Raw genomic sequence first — 23,950 nt, forward strand, 5'->3', positions numbered from 1 at the left:
TCCTCTGGCCAAGCTGAGCTCATGCTTTCTTCCCCGCTCCGAGCGCGGCAGAAGATGCAGGCACAGTGGAGCTTTCATCAGGGTCCTTGTGACGGACAATGAATGGCTCATGGCAGGGAAGGCTGTAGGGGCCAGCTGGTCCAACCCTCGGCCAGAGTTGGGTTCTCCCACCCACCCTTGGCACAGGCTCACCCAGCATCTTTGTGAATTCTTTCAGTGACAAGAAAGGATCTGTTTCATTGTTGAATCTAATTGTAACTGCTGCTCATTCTTGTGGAGTGTTTAAAGTTCTCTGAACCCGTTCACGAGGATTATCTCTCTGGGTTGTCACCAACCCTCTGTGTGACAGGCATTTTCTAAGGAGTAGAAACTGAGGAAATTGTAACTTCCAGATTAGCAGCCCTTGCCCACACTCAGCCTCCCCCTTCCTACTCTCAGCGGTTGAAATCTCACTTCATCTAGGAAGTCCTTCAGCCTATCAAAAGAGAAAGAAGAACACCTGAATTCTTTGTACTAAATTATTTTTCCCCTGGGCTATAGGTAACAGAACACCTTCTTTTCATGTATGCTTCATTTTGAGTAACAGTCATGAGAAGCAGCCTTTTGATGAACTGAATCTTGTTTTAAATATATTCAACTTCTGTTTAAAGATGGATAAAGCAGGATCACAGAACCTCCCTCCCCTGTTGCCCACTAGACAAAAACACAACAACCTCAAACAGCCAAGGGGTCAATCACACAAGAACACACACTTTAAAAAAGTGCCTGTCAAAGAAAGAAATAGAAGCTTCTAGAACCCTGTGGTTTTGTCCCCCTCCTGATTGTGGAACTATGTCCATGGAGAAAATCCTGAGCACTTCACCAATGCCCTCCCATCCGGAGGGCAGCCACTTGAGGGAATGGTAGAGCAAGGAACTGTCTGAGTGTGGAGATCCCCAGGACCTGGGACCTGAGTGGGCAGGAAAGGCTGTCCTTGGCTTGCCGTCTTCCTGGTGAGGTACAGGGTTGACCAGAAGAGCTGGAGCCCCAGGAGAAGCAGCCCCGGTGGAGAAAGCCTCACCATGAGGACCTGCCAACTGCACACACCTGTGCTACCAGATGTCTGTGACTGAGTGTGTGGCAGGTGTTCCTTTAAGGACACCTTGCTGCCTCTCACTTGCTCAGGAGACCCAGCGCTTTCTTATTTCCCCAGCTTCTAAAAACAAAGACTTTTCCGTTCATTTCCTTCTTGTCTGTAGTGTTCAGATTCTTGTACCCACGACGACCACTCCTCCCGACCCCCACCCAACAATAAATTACCTTTCAAATGGGAAACCCATGGGGCATTCTGCTGGGGCTGGTGTCTCCGTGTTAGAGTCTACTCCGTGTAGAATCTACCCCTGGGGTTAGACAGGTCACTACCGTGGGGCTGGTAAGGTAGCCCTCTTGTTAATCCTTTCCTTCCTCTTTCAATAGTCAGTCTGAATCAGCTCTCCTCCTGACACACCAGGTTTCCCCATCATTCAGACACAACTCCAAGTTATTCCAATCACTATTCCTGATCTTACATGGAATAGACTCTGAAGGCTGAGTAATCAACCATTCCATTTCTCTGCCCCCAAGAAGAAAATGCTTTATAAATTCCACATTCGTTAACTCATTCATTCAATACCTTGCCTCTTGTAGTAACCCTTTAGGAAACCAAAGCCAGGTTACCTTCATTATAGGCCAGCCTAGGACTGCTCTGAATTCTGTCATGCCTTGGCAGGCATAAATGCATCTCCATGAGTCATCGTTCATGTCAAGCTTCTCCCTGGATGACGGCTTCTAAGTATCTCCAAATCTCCTCCAGGAGACCTGTTCCATAATCTCACCTTTGCCCTTCATCCTCTCCCTCATGGAATTGCTACTTCCTGCTGTTGATAACCTGAAGAAGTTCTGTGAATGTTGGCTGGACAACCTGATGGGTATCAGGCTGGGGCTCTTAGAGAAAGATCAGGCTTGCTGTCTGAGCTGCACTTAGAGGTTCCTCTGTAGTCGATCACAATACCTCAGTAACCATAAGCAGCATTTGATTCTACTCTGCCCACTTCCTTCATGGTACCTAAATTCTTAAGAATTGAGTACGTGGCACTTACAACTGGAACAGAAAATGTCAGCTCTCAAGATACAAGCTTCAGAGTCTTCTGCAACAAGAAAAGAAAACATTTTCAAAATTACTGTGGCTTCCTGAATCTTCAGGATGCCTTCAGTGCAGGCTTTTATATTTGAGGATCATATGAATTATACATAGAGAACTATGGGCTGGTGGATAGCTTCCAACTACTAGAAATTATATTTCCCTCCCTTTTGATAATGAGTTCAAGGTCTTCACCACAAGTGACATCATGTCTCAGAGGCAAAAATAGGTTTCTATGAAGACTATGTAATGTCTTCTGTCTAGCAGATCCTATTTCCTCTTTATGCCCTACTCTCCTTACCTGCCTAATTGGCTCTCGGACCTCAAAGCTCTTTGTTGCTGCTGTCGGGAGCTTTAAATAATTAGATATAGTCTGACTAGGTTGAGGTTAGGAGCTTGGCTAGGCTGACTACATTTCAGTTCACCTTAGAAACCCAAATGACCTGGGGCTCTGGAAAAATGGGATGGTGGGCATTGCGGTCTGGGAGATAGTAATATAATTCTTATGAACCAAATAGGTCATTTGGACCTTAGACACAGGTAGGCGTGGGAATAATTTACATACTCTGTTAAACCCAACTGGGGTGAGATAAAACAGCCTCCTTTACTGAGTGTTCAATACAATGGGCTTCACAGAAAAGATCTCATGTAATACTGAAAAGAATTCTTTGAAAGTTTCCCATTTAGCACACAAGCAGAGTGAGGTTTAGAGGATAAGATGCTTATTAGAGGGGTTAGGATTCAAGCTCGTGGGTTGAGTCCCAGGTGTTGCTGCCCTTCCACGGGCTCTTCTTGGACAGGCCCTGGAAGCCAGCAGTTGCCATGATGGAGGGACATTTGTGCACGAGAGGCAGTGGTGGCCCTGAGTTTACCACCTGCTGCCTGTCATACCTGAATTTCAGAAATGAAAGGAGCTGTTATGAGATTGACATCTCTCCCCGCTTCGGTCTGAAGTGAGGCATTCTCTTTCTCTTCTACTATATTGGGCAAAGATAAACACAAAGTACATTTCACTTCCACAGCCCAAGAGATAAAAAGCATGGATTTCAGACTTTTTTTAGTGGCTAATTGTATCTCCGTAACAGCTGAGAGAACAGTTATAAAACAAAAATAATAATCTAGGGCTTGGGAACTATTATGTAGACTTTGAAATTGAGGAAGAGGAAATTATAGAAGCTTTTAAGTCCATCCCCCCTTTAAGAAGATACTTAATCCTTTAGATTTAACTCTTACTTTACTCAAAACAGAAATCCAAACAGGCAAGCTGTTGTTTGGGGGAAAACATTTGAATGGAAATTAAGAGCCTGGTTCTCGTCCCTGTAATTCTGTTAAGTAGCCATTTGATGCTAACAGTAAAGGACCAAAATTGCACCAGAATGAAATCCACCGTCTCAAAACAAGGTGTTTTCTAAAGTTCCTGCTGGCAAAGGGCCAATGAGTCACGCCTCAGTCAGTGCTGAAAATAATATAAAGACTACTCCCCAACAAAACCTCCGTTCTTTTAGATATGTGTCCTTTTGATGAATGTGATTTATGTGAATGAGTGATGGACCAACAGATCCAATCCTCCTAAGGTATTTGGAAACTCAAAATATTTCCAACTATTGGAATTATGGGCAAACTTGTAAAAGTGCGAGAATTCTAGACCTGTTAGGGTTGTTTATTCCAATAACTGAACTGCTCTTCAAACATGCCTCCCGGTAGTTACGCCCTCTTGTAGACCCTCCCACGTAGAATCTGGACTGGGCCTGTGACTCACTTTCTCCGAAGTGACATCGTACCAGGACTGGGTCTAAGCCAAAAGAAGTCTATCTCGGTTGGCTTTTCCTTTTGGTGCTGCCCCAAGCTGCCACTGCTCTCCCTGTCCCACCCTGAGTATATGAGAGTTCAATACATCCAATACGGACCGGCCCAGATGCCTCATTTCCAATGTCATCCTTTATTCTCATTGAAATGTGTCCATTTCAGGGCAAGCTAAAAGCCCTATTGTGGGCTCTAGATGCCTTGATGAAAAGAGGTTCCTTGTCACCAATATTTTTGAATTGTCCCTTTGTTTAGCATCCTGGAGATGCTTAATGGCTCAGAGGCATGCTTTTCTTCTACCAAGAAGGCAGAGTATCTGAAATGGCAGGTGGGATCCTCCACAGGTGAGCCCTCAGGATGGCAGTCTTAGGAGAGTTCTCACAGAGGTGGATTTCCTGAAGATTTACTGTGTTGGAATACCCCCTGGGGTCCTCATGTGTCAGGGGCGTGTGTACCTGCTTAGAGAGCAGCCTTTGTGCTCCCTTTGCCTTCTATCACTCCTGGGTTCCTCTTCCTAGTACTCTAAGCTCTTCTGATTTCTCCACTTCTAGGGCCCTACTTTCTTGTCCCTCAAATGTCCATCAGCTGATCCTGATACAGTCTTAGTTCTAAGTGGTGAAAAACTGAAGATAAGACCCTTGTCAGGAAGTTTTGCACCAAAATGAAACACAGGCATGAAGATGCAGCAATTGATAATTTGGGGAGGGACCCCAGACCCATGATTTCTCAATGACACCACGAAGACAGCTGCTATAATCACAGGGATGGCCCAGTGTTCTCTTGCCCACAGTAAGTGAGTGGTAAGAACTTTACCACCATCTCTAGAGCAAATCTCACACCTAAAAAGGCAGAAAGTACTCCAAGGACAATCAACAGAAACCTTCCAGGGGAAAGCTCAGATACGAGCTTTGTGATACACTCATGTTTTCTAGCAAAAACCATTGTTCCATTTCTTCCTTTGTAAAATGGGTTTGAGCATACCTAATTAAGAGTATTTTTCTGATGAGGAAAAGAGCCTGGCTCTTTTTTGGTGGTTAGCCAACCCTCCTCCCTTCCATTAGTGTGTTGTTTATATGTGATCTGGATGATTGATGCTTAATATTTCCCATGCCTCTAAGAGTCAAGAACAAGGTTAAACAAGTCCTGAGAGGTAAAAATTTATTGATTTATGTATCAGCATGTTATGATATGGTCACACCGGCTCATACAGCTGACTTTTTCTTATAGCCAAAAGAGGATTGTTTTCCTTTTAAAAATACATTTTTTTTTTTCCCACCAGGAAGAAACATTTTAAAAACAAACATTTTCTTATTAAGTGGAGATTTAAAACAATGGCTTTTTCCCCCCCAACTCATGAGAAATAGGGCTGGTCAGTGAGAGATCTCTGAGAGCTTCAAATATGCCTTCAGTCTTCTGCCCCCGATTTGTTCTTCATCTTGGACAGAAACAACTTCTAGGGGAAAAATGACAACCTCAACTCAAAACAGCAGCCTGAATCCAAACAGAAAAGAAGAGGTAGACTGAACTGTAACGCTTTAACTTACTTGGTAGACTGTATATTTTAATACATTTCAATTTTTTCAGTGGGATCAAACATATTCTACAAACAACAATCTAAACAATAAATGTTTTAAATGCCCAAAACAAAATCTCAGAGAGGCTCATGTAACAGTCTACTTCGCTTTGAGACCCGAAAGCACAGAACCAGCTTTAGAAACAGGCAAGCTTCCCATGCACTTCGGGGAAAGTTTGCTTTTGTCAAATTCTTCAAATCACAAGCATGCTCTGTAGGACCAGTGCTAATGCTTTCCCACCTTTTGAAGCCCCTGCAAGGGTCTTAGGAATTTCCTGAGGGCAGTGAGTAGCTTAACTGTGAGGAATTTATTCAGTCCTAACAGTGAAACAGAGAAGACAGGGCAGCGGTATGCTAGAGATCGCTCCGACTGGCTCCTGACCCTAGAGCCGCTGGTTAAATTTTAGAATTTTGCCAGCAGTTATTAAACAGCTGTTACTAAAATTATATAAGCTTATAATTAGCGCTGAAGCTCAAAGTGGTTCACTTTAATGAGTATAATTTGTACAAGGGTAGGAAATAGTTTGGCAGTAGATCACACATCAGATTGAGTGACAATAAATTCGAGAAATAGGTGAATTAGGATGTTATTCCATTTTTCAAATCATAGGTTGGCTACAAGAGTTCAGCAAAATCAATTAAAGCATCCTGGGAGAATCACTTGGCCATATGGAATGTAAAATATATTTTATTATTATCTATTAAAATTGTGTTCTATATTCTTGCCATCAGGAAAATTTATAGCAAACCTATGTACATTTGCACACATCATTTTTTTTCCCCCAGGACAGCGGCCTGTTTAACATTTACCAGTATACCACCAGTATACCAGTATCTCCACCACACCGTGGGGGAGAGTGGGGAAGGAGCGGAGGAAAGGGTTTAAAACCAAAGAAGGAAGTACAATGTTCTTTCATTTGGCTTTTCCGTTTGCCCCCAGCATCCACCTGCTGTGATGTGTTCCAAGTACACGTCCACAGATGTTCATGCCAACGTATCTCCAGAAACACACAAACACCCCGTCCCCACCACTAAGAAGTAAAAGCACTTTGCTTGAAAAAAATCAACTTTATTTTTTCTAGGTTAAAAAAAAAATAGAACCAGCTATTCATTTTTTGTTGTTGTTGTTGTTGAGAAAATGCTTCTTTTGGTGTTCACATCTAAATTTCTGAAAAGGTCACCTGGTTACTAAAATAATCCCATATGCATTCATAAACCAGATCCATGTTGTGACCAGCCCTTTACAAAAATTAATGACAGTTGCCACAGCCTTTACATTCATTCTGAGCATACATTACAACATGCAGATAACAAAGAAAGAAAAATAGGTCAACAAGCTGAAGTAAACATATGGCATCAGGAAAATTAAAACCCATCTGTATAAAATAAATACAACTTTGTAATAACTGTAAAGAAAATGAAAGCACTTAATGCAACAATGGCAGGTCCATGTGTAACTGTTTCATTACCCAGTCATAAGTTACTGTAAAATGCAGACCCCTCACATGTAAAGAGCTTGTGCATCAGTCCTGTGTTCAACAGTTCTACACAATAAAAATAAAGCCATTCAAAATATGTGTGCATACTTTGCAACTAGAATATACTTAAAATTTCTTTGCTCTTTCAAATGTTTTAAAAAATATTAAATGTAAAAATCCTCCCACGGAAATTTTGCAGAAAACCCCCTATTTTATCTTCCATATGGCTACAGTCCCCCTCCCCAGCAGTTCAGCACCCTCAGCTGATTCCCAGGGTCCAGTTCCTAACTGTTGAGGATCAATGCAAAATGACTGCAATAAAGCACCAACCAGCGACTGCTCCAGAGAGCCCCCGGCCCCTCTGTGATCTCAAAATGTCCAGTGTAGGTGGTTTTGGTCCCAAACATACTAGTCTCCATCCCCTCATACAACAAACCAGTATACCTGCTGCTTTGGACTTGGCCTTTCATGTGAGCAGACGTAAGGTTCACAGCACTACGTGGCAAAAAAATAAGACTAATCATTTTTATTCATCCTTGTGGACCAGAGCGGACCCGCTCGTGATGGTAACTCTGGAGTGAAATCCTGTGTAATGAAGAAAATAACTCTTCCTATTCGGCCGTGCAAATAAAATTTCCTTAAATATCAAAAGAATCCAATAAGACTGTCCATGATTAAAGACTGCTATCTCTGATTATAACCAGATCCCGCTAGTTCAGGAGAGTCTTTAGGGAAGTGATTGTCAAAACGTCACTCAAGACAAATCCACAAGAAGTGAGTAACATGAACAAAGAATGAAGAGGCATTCTTAACATCAATCCACACGGTATTAACACGAGAATGATGTTCTGAGGTTTGTATTGGGTGATTTCACATCTCATTTTCATTAAAGGCTTGAGTATCATTGCAATACCGCCAACTCTTGATTATTCAGGGATTCCTTTCCTAGCCCATGGATTATCTAGGCTTTTGTGTTCCCTCTTTCTGAAGTAGTCTCCCCAAATCTTTTTACTACTCATTAACACAGTCATAAATACACAAGCAAGAGAAACTAATAAACAATTGAAATAATTGTTTTAAAATTAGCAAGCATCCCTAGAAGAACAAGAAAGTCTCATTAAAAAAAAAAACCCTCAAATTCATAAATACCCATTAGATTTTTGGCTATGACTTATCACTGGATTAATTTTCCAGCAATCCTTAGTTCCTTCACTGTGGGAAATTAATGGTTGATTGTAATATTAAAATTTACTTAATAATACGACAGATCTGAACTCAGAGCTATCGTTTTTAAAAAAAGCTATTTAGATTCTCAACTAGCTTCTTTGCCCACCCGAAACGTCATTTTCCATTCTGTCATTTTTCTTTACCTTCCATGGTGTGTAGGTTTCTCCATCATATCTGTGTATTTCAACCCCAACGACAGTGTCTCACGTGAAGAGTGAACTGCCGGCGTAGTCACTTCTGTATGCACTGCACCTGCCCCCGGCTCACAGCCCAGTGGGTGCTCCATCACTGTGACGTGTTGGGACAAGGATCCAGCAGGGCGTTCCCAACCCTCTCTGCTGGAGGAATCCAGGCAGGTCAGCTGAGACCAAGAAGTGCTGAGATTCTACAAGCCACTGGTATAAAACTGGCATGGTTTTATTTTCTTCCCCCTTAGCAAAATGTGTATTCCCTAAACCTCCTTTCATCTCACTTTGCAAAGCCAAGTACAAATTTGGAATTTTTATTCACTTCTGTATAGTGGCATATTGCTGCTTCCCTGACTGGCCATAGAACACTGGTTCTCTACCTACCTTCCCTGGTGCAAGCAGCCGACCTCCAGCTATTAGTAAGGAGAGCGCTATCAATGCTCTCAAACAAAGAAGAGCGAGAACACATTGATTAAACAATCGGAGGGGGGCACGCAGATCAGTGACACATCTGTTTACAACTCACAGGTCTGTTTTCAAAAGTGAACTCACGTATCTACGGGTATTTGTCACTCTACAGACTGTTGAAGTGACTCTGTGCTTGAAAAGTAAAGCGTCTTCCAGAATAGATGGTTTAATGTGTACCGTATTTTAACACTATCACGTTCCTCTGGACCACAGTGAGGGCGAAAGTAGCTCTGAACCGCGCTTATGTATGCATGGATGCCTCTCTCTCTCTTTTTTCTTTTTGATAGGAGAACTGGCCACTCCTACCCGTGGCTTGCCTTAGCAATGAGGAAAAGGCCTATTTAGCTAGGACAGTGCACGCCGTATTTGACAGCGAGCACCTTCTCCCCCAGATGGCTGACTAATCTCTCGAACAATTTCAATTCAGCCTGTAATCTAGCAGCGTTTGCTGGACCTCAAACCGAAGCGTCATTAAGCTTCTATCCGTCCTCCTATCATCATCTGTGCCTCTTAATCAAGATTGGTCTCACCTACTCACTGTCACTGTAAAACACCCAATAAAATGCTTAGATTTCCAAAAAAATCGCGTCTTGTGACGACCCCAACCAAAGCACACACATTAGCACTGGCTTCTGCATTTTACCAGTAGCAGCATAATATGCAATGAGGTATTTCATTAACACATTATTCTCTTTCCTACGTGCATGGAATTAACCTGGAGGTGAAGCTGCTGTGGGCTTGTATTTGGCGTTGCTTTACCTTTCCCACATAACTGGGAGAAAATTCACATCTTTTCAGTTTCTTTTTTTTTTTTTTCTTTTTTGGTTTATTTAAAAATAGAAAACATTAGTCTTTATTTTTATTTTCTGGCCTACTTCTCAAAATTGCCATTTGTAGGACTAGCGACAACAGGGGCATCTACAATGTTCATATCACAGAAAACTGCCACTGACTTACTAGGATCTTCAGAGTCTTACAATCCCAAGCCAAAACACCAACTCTGTCTCAACACTGGGAGTGCAGGTGAGGGACAGATGCAGTCCCAGCACTTTCTGAGAAGAGTCTGGTTCTATTGTGAGGTAAATCACATGAACAGAGAGTGGAGGAAAAAAGTGTTCTCCAGAAACAGAAACTTGACTCTACCCTCTTTAAAGGCAATTGTAAGAGATTGGGAAGCCTTTTGTGTGGGTCTGTCTCCCGGTTACACCACCCTGACGTGGGCAGCAACTTGAGGTGATGATGGAACACAGGTTTGGGGGTGCCATGTGAGAACTTATCACCATTTTAAGCCTATGTCTGGCTCTAGCTCTTATTTTTCTAATAAAACCCCTATCTCACCTCAAAGTGATCATTTAAATGTTTTACATTAATTTGTTCCAGCCACCCCCAAATACATTTGGCGCTGAAAGCCCAAACGGGCGGAACAAAGCCTCTGAGCTGGACAGAAGCCTCCGGTGGGTGTGGCAGTCCGTGCAGGGGGGCGCCCAGGGACACATGCAGAGACGGGACAGCCTCTCAAGAATCCCACTCACTGATTATGCTCACATTTGTTTTCAGGCTGTATTACTAATCCTTTGCTATATATGCATCTGATAAAAGTGCATTTGGTAGAAGACAATTATCAATCTATGATATGCCTCTATACATAAAGAGAAATCAAGTGACCCCCCCCTCATTTAAGGGAAAGCACTAGCGCATGTAAACACGATGTTGGACTGAGCTAGCCTTTTTTGGGAACTCCAGTACCGGAACGTGTCCAGTGGACACTGCTTCTCCCCCACGGGCGTGCCTGACACCGGAGTGTCACTGCGATCCACAGGGGACCTGTCCTTGAGGATGCCGCGCAGCGCCCCTCGGGCTCCTAGCACACAGCAAGAGTTGGTGGAAATGAGGGTGCTCTACAGCTCTACCCTCCTAGAGACAGTACACTAGCTAAGAGGAACGGAATCCAACTCTCTGAGCTTGAACTAGATTACCAAGTATATCTGGTGGCAACAGAATTTCTCTCGGATAGTCTTCTAGGATGATTTTATGATTTCCTCTTCTCGAATGTGATGTTTGCTTAAGTGTGTGGTAGAGTGTATCTTTTTAAAACGTGAAAGATCCTTAAAACATATTAGCAGGTCATTATATTACTGATCCTCATTTTAGTAGAGTTTTAAGATATCCCAAAGGGGGATAAATTATCCATCCATTGAATTTCCTTTGCTTTTTTTTTTTATATTCTGATTTGCACATGTAAAATAATGCACACTTATGAAAGTCTGAACTCCTATGGTGACCTTGACAAGTCCAAGTCAATTCCTAAAACAGGCAATGGTACAAATACTGGATGATGTTATACCACATATAGCCTGACAAAAATGCAAAAGACTGTATGAGAAATATCCACATATTGCTGAGGGTCATCTCCCTGGAAACAGCTTCCTTATGGCCCTTGGGTGGTGGAAAAGCCCCTAAAAGACAAGACAGAAACATTAATTTGTTTTACTGTGGTGGGAAGGTCTCCTGGAACAAAGGGTGAGTATTAGCTTACTTAGAATTTTTGTTGTTTGTTTTTTAAAGCATCTTCTGTGACTTCCCATTGTTCCTGAAGAGAGATCTCATTTGCAATACAATTTTCAAACTGCTGAGCCCTTTCCTGCCTCTGAACATCTGCGTTTATTCTTCCTGCCTGAGATGCTTCTCCTCATCTCAGCGAATGGCAGGCTCATCTGCATTCTTACAGTATCAGAAAAAATACCATTCCCCCTCCCCCCCAAGTCAGTCACACTCAGCGCCACGTTTATTTCCCTCTTGGCACTTTCCACAATCTGTAATGATCCAGATCTAGCTTTTCTTTTTTCTACAGACTTGTTTACTCTCTGTCTCCTTCTGGAATATAAGCTGCATGAAAGCAGGCACTCTGGCTTCCTTGTTTCCACTGTAACCCTAGAGATTTCTACAGTGGCCAGGACACAGGATGTATACATTTTAAATATTTTATTTATTTGATGGAGAGCAGGAGAGCGAGAGAAAGCACAAGCAGGGGGGCGCAGCAGAGGGAGAGGGAGAAGCAGACTCCCCGCGGAGCAGGGAGCCTGATGCAGGGGCTCGATCACAGGACCTGGACATTATGACCTGAGCTGAAGCAGACGCTTAACCAACTGAGCCACCCAGGCGCCCCAAAATGGATTTTAAATAATTTCTGAAATGACATAACTAACACTAATTCCTCCATTTACAAGTTAAATGGTTTTGCCACAAAAAAAGTGGTGGTAAATCACTGGTACTCTTTTCAAAAGGTAATATTTATGAAATATGTCTTAGTAATTAAAAGGAGAAACACAGATGTCTTTAAATTCTTTTCTAGAAGGGAAAGATAGACCCCTTCAGAGCAATATTACCTAAGGTCATCTTGATAACACTTCAGCATTTCAAATAGTCTTTGTCCTCGCTGATAATCCCTTTGGGTAAGCTGATTCATGCGGGGATTTGCTTCTCACAAGCAATTTACAGAGAACACTTTCAAGTTTCAAGGTCTATTATACAAATGGCTTTCTTAAAAAGAGACTTCCATTATTGTTGTTACAATTTAGGCTAACTATCATAAAGCAAGAGATGAAGATTGAAAAAGAAGAGAGAGCCTGTTGACTCTTAATTACCTCATGCCTTCTTAAGCTTCTATCCTATTTTATCTTTAAAGAAATTTTGAGAGTAAGACCAAGGACTGCACATGGCACAGAGGGGCATCTTGTTCAATGAGTCTTACTAAGAATTCTAGAGACATGCATAGCGTCCAACCCCTGTCACATATGAGTATGCACTAGTCCACAGCCCTGGGGTCAGAACGTTAGCATCAGGAAGGAATCCTGTTGTGGGTAATGTGAAACAACCCTAAACACAAAAACAAAAGCATTAAAGGTAATTAACAGTATCAGCCTTTGCTCACCATTAGGTCTTCAACAGTCTGATTTAACATGAACATTAATTCTGAACCAAAAAAATCTAAGTGGGAAGAAAATAGCACTTTCTGTTAATCTAAAATCTCACAGCCATCATCAGACCTAAAACAACTTTCTCTTCCCCTTTTTCTTTTCCTATTGTAGGTTCCAGAGAACAAGCCTACAACACACGTAGTTATGTGTGAAAGCACTTCAGTAACGCCTGGCATTCTACCAACGCTAATTTCCTTCTTTCCTTTTTTTTTTTTTTTTAAAGATTTTATTTATTTATTTGACAGAGAGACACAGCGAGAGAGGGAACACAAGCAGGGGGAGTGGGAGAGGGAGAAGCAGGCCTCCCGCCAAGCAGGGAGCCCGATGTGGGGCTCGATCCCAGGACCCTGGGATCATGACCTGAGCTGAAGGCAGACGCTTAAGGACTGAGCCACCCAGGCGCCCCTAATTTCCTTCTTTCCTAACTTCCTTTCTTCCTCCCTCCCTTCTCCCCTCCCTTCCTATGTCTGTTTGACTGCATTGCAGTTTTCACAGAAGGTACAGAATATTGAGTGTAGATAAGGGGCCTTGAGGTAAATTGACTTTTTTCTCTCAAGGAGAAAAGTACAAGGTTGTATCTGTGAAAACTTAAAAAGTAAGCTTTATCCCTGTATGTAAAGAAAAGAATAAGCATGTAAAAATGCAGTTCAAAATGATCTCAAATGACTGCAAGATGATGGTACTATTTAAACAATCACGTACAATGCCGAACCATAAATAGTATTTGCTATGTCATAAAACAGTCCGTGTAATTGTACACGTACGACTATACTCTTCTACATACTGTGTACTGTCTTGAATTAGTTCCATTTGTACATTTTACTCATCACGTGATCTTGCACACGGGCTGCTAAAGTAAGGGCCTGAATAAGTTTAACATTAACACTGTCCTTATGAATATTCTAAGCTGGAATTCTTAAATATAGAAATACTTTGATTCCTTTAGGGTATCTGAAGAATGGAAAAATGGTTATCTCCCCTAACGTACATCTTTGGAACTATCACCAACTTCAGAAACATACGTAATAGGATACTGCGTACCTGTTTCATAAAAATGTGATAAGAGCGCCTCTTTTTCAACAAAACGTTGATAGAGCCAATCAGCAAGGCCATCCGTCTCCAGGGGTACATCTTTGATTGGAAAGATCCTATGAAGAGTCAGAAAAAAAGTAAAAACTACTTTAATTCAGAAATCAAACTCATTCAGAAGCACAATTTAGCTTTGGTGACCGAAAAGCTGAAGAAAGGTATGGAATCACCTGTGGCTTTTACAAGGGTTCATTTCTGCAGCTTCTCAGGTCATCTTGGTTTTTAAAAAATTGTTGATTATACAACAGAGTTCATTTATTCATTCATTCAAACATTTACCAGCCTATTACGTTAGGTCCAAATGCCAGATGATGAGAAAATATTAATAAATTGCCCTGTATCTACAAATAATTATTGAGAAATAACTGTCTTCCCAAGCTTGTGGGTTTAAGAAGAAATGTTCAGAACAGATGGAATTTTAAAATGCAGCTACTGGGATGTCTGAGTGGCTCAGTCCATTGAGCGTCTTGGTTTCAGGTCTGGCCAGGATCTCCCAGTGGGGAGATCGAGGCCCGGGTTGGGCTCCACGTTCAGCAGGGAGTCTGCTTTCCCATTTGTGTGAGTACAGCCTCTCTTTCTCTCTCAATTAAATAAATAAATCTTTAAAAAATAGAATAAAATAAGATAAAATAAAGATAAAACAAAATAAAAACAAAAAATAAAATAAAATAAAATAAAATAAAATCCAGCAGCCAAATAATGCATCTTAACGATGTTCTTTTGGAGGAAATGTCTGTGAACCAGACAGATTCTGCCTAAATTGTATCAGAGATAGAGGTTTCCTGAGCGGGGCCGCCTCTTTTTGGAGCGCAAATGTGCAGATTGTGTGAATGCATCCCGACTCACCAGGAAACGGACCGGGATGATTAGTGATACACATCCGCTGGACGTGAGGGCAGAAAAGGGCAGCTTGAGTACATACTATGTATTTGCTGATGTTGAAGTTTCTTTTTTGTTTCCCGGTTTTGTGGGGGAGTTTTCTTAATTTTATAAAGGGAGACAGTTTTAAAAGCCTGCAAAAGGTTTGTATGAAAAAATAGCGGTCCCTATCCCACTGCCCGTTGTTTACCTCTTTGAACCAAGGATCTTGATATTTATTGCCATGTTTCGTCTTCAGTTTTAGGGCCAATCTACTGACTTCCCACTATGGAAGATCAAGTGCATTCTTCCCTTTCCCACCACGCATTGATATCCTTCCCATCTTCCCAACGCAGTTGTATGGTAATTTTAATGAGCAGAGTACTAGACATTTACATTATTATAATCATGTACATATATTCAAAGCTAAGCCATGTAATAAATCAAGGCTACTCTTCCTTTCCTGCCCAATTTTTGTTCTCCCTGAATTGAGCAGTTACATCATTTTCTCTGTACACATAACTAATTCAGCCAAAAGCTTTTTTTTTTTTTTTAAGATTTTATTTATTTGACAGAGAGAGAAAGATAGAGAGAGAGGGAACACAAGCAGGGGAGCGGGAGAGGGAGAAGCAGGCTTCCCGCTGAGCAGGGAGCCCAATGCGGCACTCGATCCCAGCACCCTGGGATCATGACCTGAGCCAAAGGCAGACGCTTAACGACTGAGCCACCCAGGCGCCCCACAACCATAAGCTCTTGTCCATCTAGAGTCAATTCTCTAGAGTGTGTCTGCAAACTCTTTCTTAAAGGGCCAGAGAGAACATATTTGGACTTGGCAGGCTTTATGGTACCCGTGTCAACCATTCAACTCTGCTTTGTAGGGTGAAAGGAGCCTTAGACCATGTATAAATACATGGGAATAGTTATGTTCAAGTAACACTGTATTTAAAAAACAGGCAGTGAGCCAGGACTGACCTGTGCTCTAATCTTCTCTTAAGGCGTTTGTGTGCATCAGACATTCTTTTAATTTCATCTTCCTGAATAAATTTCACCCACACTGTGGATTTGTTGCCTGCAGTTTTCATCCTGCAAAGACCTCTTACTTTGTCCTGGTGATTCTCCTAAAATACATTTAATATTTCCTACATCTCATGTCTTCCTTTTTCTGTATTTACTCTACATTTTGATGGAGCACATCCTCCAGCGATTTCTGGAGAAAGGGTACTTGAAATCTTGCCAATGTCTTTTCAGCCAAAGTCTTTTTTCTGTCCTCACACCTGGTTCGTAATTTGACTAGACAGAGGATTCAGGGTTGCATTCATTTTCTTCCATCTCTGTCTTTGTGTCCTCCTTTCTAGGAGATTCTTATTTAATTTCTAAATTTTTTTTTTTAATAAGTTTTTACTTCTTTTCTCATATTTTTAATTTCTAAGAGCAGTTTGAATGTTCCTTTTTTATTGTTTTATTGTTGTTTTTGTTACAATATTACAATATTGTTGTCTTATTATTACAGTATCTTATCTCTATGAGAATTAGAATGGAAATTTTAAAACATGCATGAAAGTAGAGAAGAGGGTTAATGAACTATTAGGATTTTTGGCAGCTGTGCTTTCCCTGCACCATTCCTCCAAGTCACTTCCTTCTGTTTGTTTTAGTCTCCATATTTCACAGCAGAGGCCGATCAGATGACCAAGTTATCCGGTGAGTCTTTGTTGTTGACTCACATTTACCGACGGGATTAAACATCGGATTGAGGGCTCTCAGCCTGTGAGTGCAGTTTGTTGATTGGGAGCTACGCTGAGGATGATCTGGTTGGGCCATTTAAGTTGGTCTTTCCTCTTGAATTTGCCATTGCCGCAGAGGAAGATCCTCTAGTATCCTGCCCAGAGAATGAAGGCCTAGTTTTTGGCTTTCTGGTAGCAGAAAGACCCCCACTGGCTTTCTGGTAGCAGAGCTGGGGGTCTAAGCACTCTGCGCCCTGTCATCACTTAACCGTGCCATTTTCATTATGCCTGTCCCAGGCGCCTCTGAGTCTAGAGAGTCTCTGGCTCCCTCTCCAGAGTAAGCCCCCAGTCCCCTGTCATGTCAGGGAACGAAGAATCCCCCAGCTGTGGGATGGTGGGTAGGGGTTCTGGGGATCTGAGTTCTTCAACAGATTTCAACCAGCCCCAAGCATAGCAACCCTTTCAACCCCTTTTCCATGGGCACTAATCCTGCCAGTTTTTCAGTTCTGTGGTGTAAATCAGGTTGGCTGCTGGTTTTCCCCTGCTGGCTTAGGGTTCTGACTGCTCAATCTGTTTTCCAACTTCCTGACTTTTGTTACTATTGCCTTTCCTATTGTTTTCCTCATTCTTGTGGGTTTATACTTTAAAGAAACCTCTTCAGTTTCATTCTACTGGAGTTTTGGAAGGGCATGAAAGTTGACATGAGTTCGGGCCACCACGTTCTTTAGGAAGCTGTCCTGTTATTTCTGAAAAGTCTAAGATGATTTTCTATCTTTGGCCAGTGTCTACTACTTGCCATTCTACAAAGGGGCCTATATTACTATTTCAAGTTTAGGCAAAATGTGTGTCAGTCACTTAGTAAGGATCTGAAAATTTTAATGATGCATACCCATTATAAAAACATTAAACATCTTCTACAGTTTATCAGTAGAACACAATGTCCAGACGAGTCAAGTTGTACAAAGGATTCCAAATGACCAGAATGCCCATGCTCAGACTCCTTCAAAGGCGTCTTAAAAATTACTCACGTAGCATGGTCATTTGCATACAAAACAATCAGAAGGAACATTATTTATGAATCGCATTATAATCAGATCCCTTTCTCTTGTTATTTAAACACTTAAATTCCAGATTTGGGGTATTTTAACACTACAATATAAGTATCCGTGAGCAGGAAAGAGAAGAGAGGAAACGAAGGAAAAGGACAGTATGGAAAAAAAAATCTATTAAAAATCAATTTCAGGAAATCACAGTTTTGATTAAAAATTTTGCTTTCAAAAATTTGAAAAGGATGAAAGGTAACCAAAATATAGTTTTTTTTACACAGAAAATAAGTTTCCCAATCTTAGTCACCTTTCTATTCCCCTTAGTACTACATTGCTCTAAAGCAGTAATATAGAAGTGTTCTGGTTTATTAAATATTTTAATGGGGTAGGAGATTCTAAGGTCCAGAAACTTCAAGTTTCAGCTTGCTACTATAAAATCCCCTACCAGAATTAGATTTTCTTTTGCTTTGAAAGAGCTAACCACAAAAAGAGGAATTAAAGAACGTCATGCCTTTTAAAGAGAAAAAATACTTGAAATGCTTACACTACATAAAATCAACCATAGGCTAGTATTTCTTAGCCCCTTTAATGCCTATCCTCCTAGCTAATTGGAAGATCTCTTTCAAACTAAAAAATGTTTACCTCTGCATTCTCTCATGTTCCCATATACCTCACTGAAGTGAGAGTGGGACTTCACGGCTGAGATTCCCTTCCACAAACAGTAGAGTTTTGTTTTTGTTTTTTAATATGTGAAGAGTCTTCGCTTTTTAGGCATAATTAAAATAATCCCAGAAGGTAGTGTGGCATAGTGATTAAGAGTACAGACTCTGGGACAGACTGCCTGGGGTTGAATTCTGGCTCTATGGCACTTGCTGACTATGTGACCTGGGGAAAACGGTTTAACCTTTGTACAACTTAGTTCCCTCATCTGTAAAATGGGGTTAATAATAGTATTTACCTTACAGGGGCACCTGGGTGGCTCAGTCGTTAAGCGTCTGCCTTCGGCTCAGGTCATGATCCCAGGGTCCTGGGATCGAGCCCCGCATCGGGCTCCCTGCTCTGCGGGAAGCCTGCTTCTCCCTCTCCCGCTCCCCCTGCTTGTGTTCCTGCTCTCACTATGTCTCGCTTTGTCAAAAAAAAAAATAGTATTTATCTTACAAAGTTGTTATATGTGTATACTCCTGGGCAGAGGGTGGTGGCATAACTTCGCATCAGTAGTGATGGTGGTGGGTGTGAAATGGTAAGTACTGTTGTGCTTTCAAGTTTTCTGGGTTCAGCAACAGCTGTAGTGACTAGACTAGACCTGAAGTTGTTATAAGGGCTTGACAATCCGTGACTATTTTCATATAGCATAATACTCTACACAGATAGTCTGTGTGGTGTGTGTATTTCTACACCAATGAGGCAACAATGAAGCCAGCCTCAAGCCAGTCACATAAAAAGATAAATGTTGTGACCAAGTACTACAAAGGTGAATTCCTGACAGAGATTCTATTAATACTGATATAAGAAGAGCAGAGACATGGAGACACAATTTCAAATGAGGCGGCCCAGGGCTATTTAAACAAGCTCATCTGTCCATTCCTTCAAAGGGTAACTTCTACTCTTTGAACTACAAGGAACCCTCAAATTAGAAATAATATTCCAAGAATTTTATTGTCTCCTCTTTTTCCTCTCCCATTTTAACTAACAATGCAGATCCCTCTGGGGGAAAGTTACATAGGATACACAAGTTCCTAAGGTTGTTTCCACAGACTACTTCACCTGCAGTGGATGGAATCCTACAGAATTTAGCCACTAGGCAAACATATTTCTATGGAAAAATGTTCTCAGTGTTCACCCCACAACACTAAGCTCACATCTCATCTGTTACATCTTTGTCCTTGGCTGCAAAAGGTCAAACTCCCTGTCTCAAGCCACCATCTTGACTTAAGAGTGGATTTGAAAGGGAGATGATTTTTTCTTTTTTTTTCAAGTCAGTTTATGAAGTAGCTTTTCCAAGCCTCTTCCCTCATGGGAGAAGTCTCTTCAGGTACCTAGCTGTATAAAACAGCCATTTATATTGTGAAGACGGCATGTCCATGTCCACCAAGCAGTCTTCTAACCTTAATCTACAGGTAGGAAGATGAATGAACACAAATCATGATTTTGTTTTTACCTTTTCTATATTTACACTGTTGACTCCTTTTTCTTGTCACATTGACTGACCAGGAGAAAACTGAATAGAAGTGGTAGTAACAAGCTCCCTTGTCCCTCATTTCTCATCTTTCGGGGAAAACATTCAATAGTTCACCATTAAGTATGATATTTACTGTAGATTTTTTTTGTACAGACCATTAATGCAATTAAGGAAATCCCCTTCTATTCCTAGTTTGCTAAGTATTTCTTTGTTATCATGAATGGGAGTTAACAGTTTATCAATTTTTTCCATTTATTGACATGCTTATGTAATTTCTTTCTTTATTCTGATAACGTAATGAATTAAATTTGACTGATTTTGGAAGTTAAACCAAACTTTCATTCGTGGAATATATATTCTCAGTACATAATCTGATGTGTTTTTTATATATCACTGGGTTAGTCTGGCATTTATAATCATGTAAGAGGTTTGCCTGTAAATTTTCCTTTCTTATAATATCCTTGGTTCAGGTTTTGGGATCAAAGTTATGCTGGCCTCATAAAACAAGGTCAGAAATATCCCCTCTTTTCTATGCTCTGAAAGAATTATACTTAATGTCCTTTATTGTCTTTTTAATGACTATAGAATCTGTAGTAATGTCCCCTTTTTCATTCCTGACATTGGCAACACTGGCCTTCTTTTTTTCTTGATCAGGCTTGCCAAAAGTTGATCAATTTTACAGTGCTTTAAAAAAAAACAATTTTTTGGTGTTATTCTTTCTACTGTATATTTTCAATTTCAATAAACTCTCCTTTATGATTCCCTGCTTTTTATTTACTCTCTTTGTATTTAATTTGCTTTTCTTTTCCTACCTTCTTGAGATAGACATTTAGATCACTCATTTTCAGTTTTTTTCTTTTCTCATAGTAGCTTTTTAAGGCTACAAATTTTCCTCTAAACACAGATTATGTTATATCACATAAATTTTTATAGATTATATTTTCCTCATCATTCTGTTAAAAAAATATTTTCTAATTCATTGTAATCTCTTAATACACAGTAAACATGAAATTCCTCTTATTCCCTAATGATGGATAGTTTCTCATCTTTTGTTATTCTAAACAATGTGGTGATGAATAACATTATGCAAATGTCCACTCATATGTGTACAAGTATATCTACAGGATAAAATTCCCAAAAGTGAAATTGCTAAGTCAAGATTAAATGCATTAGTAATTTTGAAAAATATTGCCAAATTGTCTTCACAAGGATTATACCAATTTACATTCCCGCTAGCAATTTATGAGAATGCCTCTCATGGAAAGATTTTTTTTTTTTTTTTAAGATTTATTTTTAGAGAGAGAGAAAGAGAGAGCGCGTGCACGCATAAGCACAAGCATGCGATCAGGGGCAGAGGGAGAGAGAATCTCAAGCAGACTCCCTTCTGAGTGCGGAATCCATGTGGGGTTCCATCTCACAACCCTGAGATCACAACCTGAACCAAAACCAAGAGTCCGACACACAACAGAGTAAGCCACCCAGGCATCCCTCATGGAAAGTTTTTAAACTGGAGAATAACAAAGTCAGAGGCCCTGTTTCAGAGGATAGTTTCACAATTGGGATATACAAATTTGGGGACATATCCTTGGGGATCCATCTATGAGTTCTCTTTAAGTATACAGAGATCGTGTGTTTTCATTTCAATATTAATCTTAATAAAAATATTCTGAATTATACAAATAAACATCTTTAAAATTTTTTTTAATTTTTATTTTTATTATCTTTTTATTTTAATTTTTTAAATAAATTAAATTAAAATTATTTTTTTTAAATAAAGAGAGAGTACAAGCAGGGGGAGCTGTAGGGAGAGGGAGAAGCAGGCTCCCACTGAGCAGGGAGCCCAACACAGGGCTCGATCCCAGGACCCTGGGGTCATCACCTGAGCTGAAGACAGACACTCAACTGAATGAGCCATCCAGGTGACCCAATTTTTAAATTAAAAGAAATTTTTTTTAAGTAGGCTCCACACTGGGCGTGGAGCCCAATGTGGGGTTTAAATTCACGACCCTGAGATCAAGACCTGAGCGGAAATCAAGAGTCAGACACTTAACCAACTGAGCCACCTAGGCGCCCCTGATAAACATCTTTTTACTTAAGTACCACCATGTGACTTAAGTGCCTATGTGTATAGTCACTTTGGCACAATGCAGTACCACTTTCAAAGGCCAAAAAAGTGAACAGGGCCATACTTGAGGGCAAAATCTATTCTTTTATCTCATAAAAATTGAGATTTAGCTGTAACTCTCCCTATGACTTACAATATCCATTAAAATAAGACAAGAGGTGAGTTCTGCTTTTCATAATTGCAGAGTAGTTCACAGGTAACTGTTATAAATTCTGGACAAAACACAAAAAATCATTAGTGGAATGCACTGGGGAGTGACTAAAAACAGGCAGATACTGGAGCAGAGTCAACACTGGGAAAACAGGAACGGCACTGGGTGAGTTTTCCATTTTTTCCAGCTTTTTACCTGAGGGTAATTCCCAATTAGTGCCACACAGGGAGGCCTAAAATTTACATGGAAATAGGTAGTCTTACTGGTTGAAGAATGAGAGGAGAGAGATTAGGACGAGCACTGCAGTTGGAGACAGGAATCCAGAGAGAAGCACACACAAAGGGGGAGTCACGACCTCAAATCTCTGGATGACCCCTGAACTATGTATGTATGGGGCAGACTCTGAGCAGGAGGAGGCCTCATAATCCGTAGCCAGCACAGTTCCAGGCGCAAGAGAGGTGGGCCCAGAGCTACGCAGGAAACAACTATTCAGGAAATTTAATCATTTCTTTCTTTTTATTTCCTCCAAATTAAATAACCTTAAACAGTTGGATTTTCAGGAAAGTCTGTTAAACTTCATCCTGATACTAGAGGAATGTTTTAAAATTTAAAACTTAAGTTTAAAAATTGGATTTTACTTTTTAAGTGAATGGCATTGCAAATTATTGACTTTTAACTTTTAGATAATTTAATACCATCTTAACACAGCTTTGCAATATAGGTATAGCACTCTTGAAACTACTCACTTCTACCACAATGAAGAGCAGCCAAATGGTTTGGGGAATTATTTGCATGATTTTTTGACTTATAAACATATCCTGTTTCTGTAAATATAGTATCAGGCCTAATCAACCTAAGGATAACTTAGCAAGAGCCATCGGGCTAAGGAACATCTTGAAACAGTATTTAAAGCATCTTTATAAGGAGAAAAGTGACTAAAAATATGGCTGAATTAAACAGAGAAGGTTGGGTTTACCAACTGAACTCTTGAAAGAACATGGCGAGGTTGACGAAGTATATATTGCTTTAAATGGGGGTGAGTGCGGGAATGGGACTGTGTTTTAACAGAAAGCCTCCCCTACCATCTGCCTACAATAGCTTGGACATTCTCTTGCCTTAGGAAACAGCCAGGAGGGCAGACCAAATGCTCCCTCAAGAGCAATCTACTTTCATTACTCTGTTTGATCACCATGGGATTAAAATATTAAAACAACTAATCCCCTAATATGGCAAAGTATCAAATGCACTCAATACCAGTCCTCTTGGACTCAAAAGGAGTTCTTGTGGGACATAAATAAATAAATAAACAAATAAATAAATAACAGAAATAAATCTTCCCAATACCAGTAGCTATCCAAATGAGAAACTAGCTTCAAATTTTCAAGAAACAAAAATTCTAATTATCAGTAATCCAGGATGCTCTTAAATACAGAGTATTCTACCAAAATCTACTGAATCAGATTTAAGAGCACTAGATAAATTACACTTGCAAAAAAAAGATATAAATAATGCTTAGCAGCTGCACCTCTATATATTTGAGTTAGAACATTTGAATTTTCATGCTACCAAGGATCCAAAATGCGAGCTTACAAACAACATGGCTAAACCCTCAGTTCACTTACGCCAACCACAAGTAAAGGAATTAATAAGCATTGAGGAAAATTGAGATGAACAGTTCCTGCTTCCAAAAGCCCAATAATCTAGCAGAGGGAAAAGAAAAGTAAACAAATACTCTAAAATCAGAATATGGTAAATGTTGTATAAGGAGTTTAAAGAATTTCTGTGTAAGTTTAAAGGAAGGGGTGTGTGTGTCTACTTATAGCACAGGATACATGGAAATGGCATCATTTGAGTTGGCCTAAAAGAGTAAGTAGGATTTAAAAGTCTTTTTAAATAAAGTAACAAAATG

The 23,950-nt window shown here is 40.5% G+C and overlaps 1 protein-coding gene across 3 annotated transcripts in view; it reads right to left on the reverse strand.

Annotated features, from left to right (window-relative positions):
• Positions 1-5,311: 5,311 nt before the first annotated feature.
• The window catches only part of LPGAT1 (lysophosphatidylglycerol acyltransferase 1), an 83,992-nt gene continuing 65,353 nt past the window's right edge, over positions 5,312-23,950 (reverse strand). For 2 of the 3 annotated variants that reach the window (XM_045877172.3, XM_045877170.3), the window contains 2 exons: positions 13,914-14,020; positions 5,312-11,351 (listed from right to left, as the gene is read on the reverse strand). In XM_045877172.3, coding sequence (XP_045733128.1) covers positions 11,200-11,351; positions 13,914-14,020 — 259 coding nt within the window. In that variant the 3' untranslated portion in view covers positions 5,312-11,199. Of the gene's footprint in view, positions 11,352-13,913; positions 14,021-23,950 lie in introns of those variants that run through there. The other variant, XR_008506270.2, reaches the window with a different exon arrangement.

Source organism: Mirounga angustirostris, unplaced genomic scaffold (assembly GCF_029215605.1).
Source record: "Mirounga angustirostris isolate CCGP_5_RB_7025 unplaced genomic scaffold, mMirAng1.0.hap1 SCAF_6, whole genome shotgun sequence".
NCBI classification, from domain to species: domain Eukaryota; kingdom Metazoa; phylum Chordata; class Mammalia; order Carnivora; family Phocidae; genus Mirounga; species Mirounga angustirostris.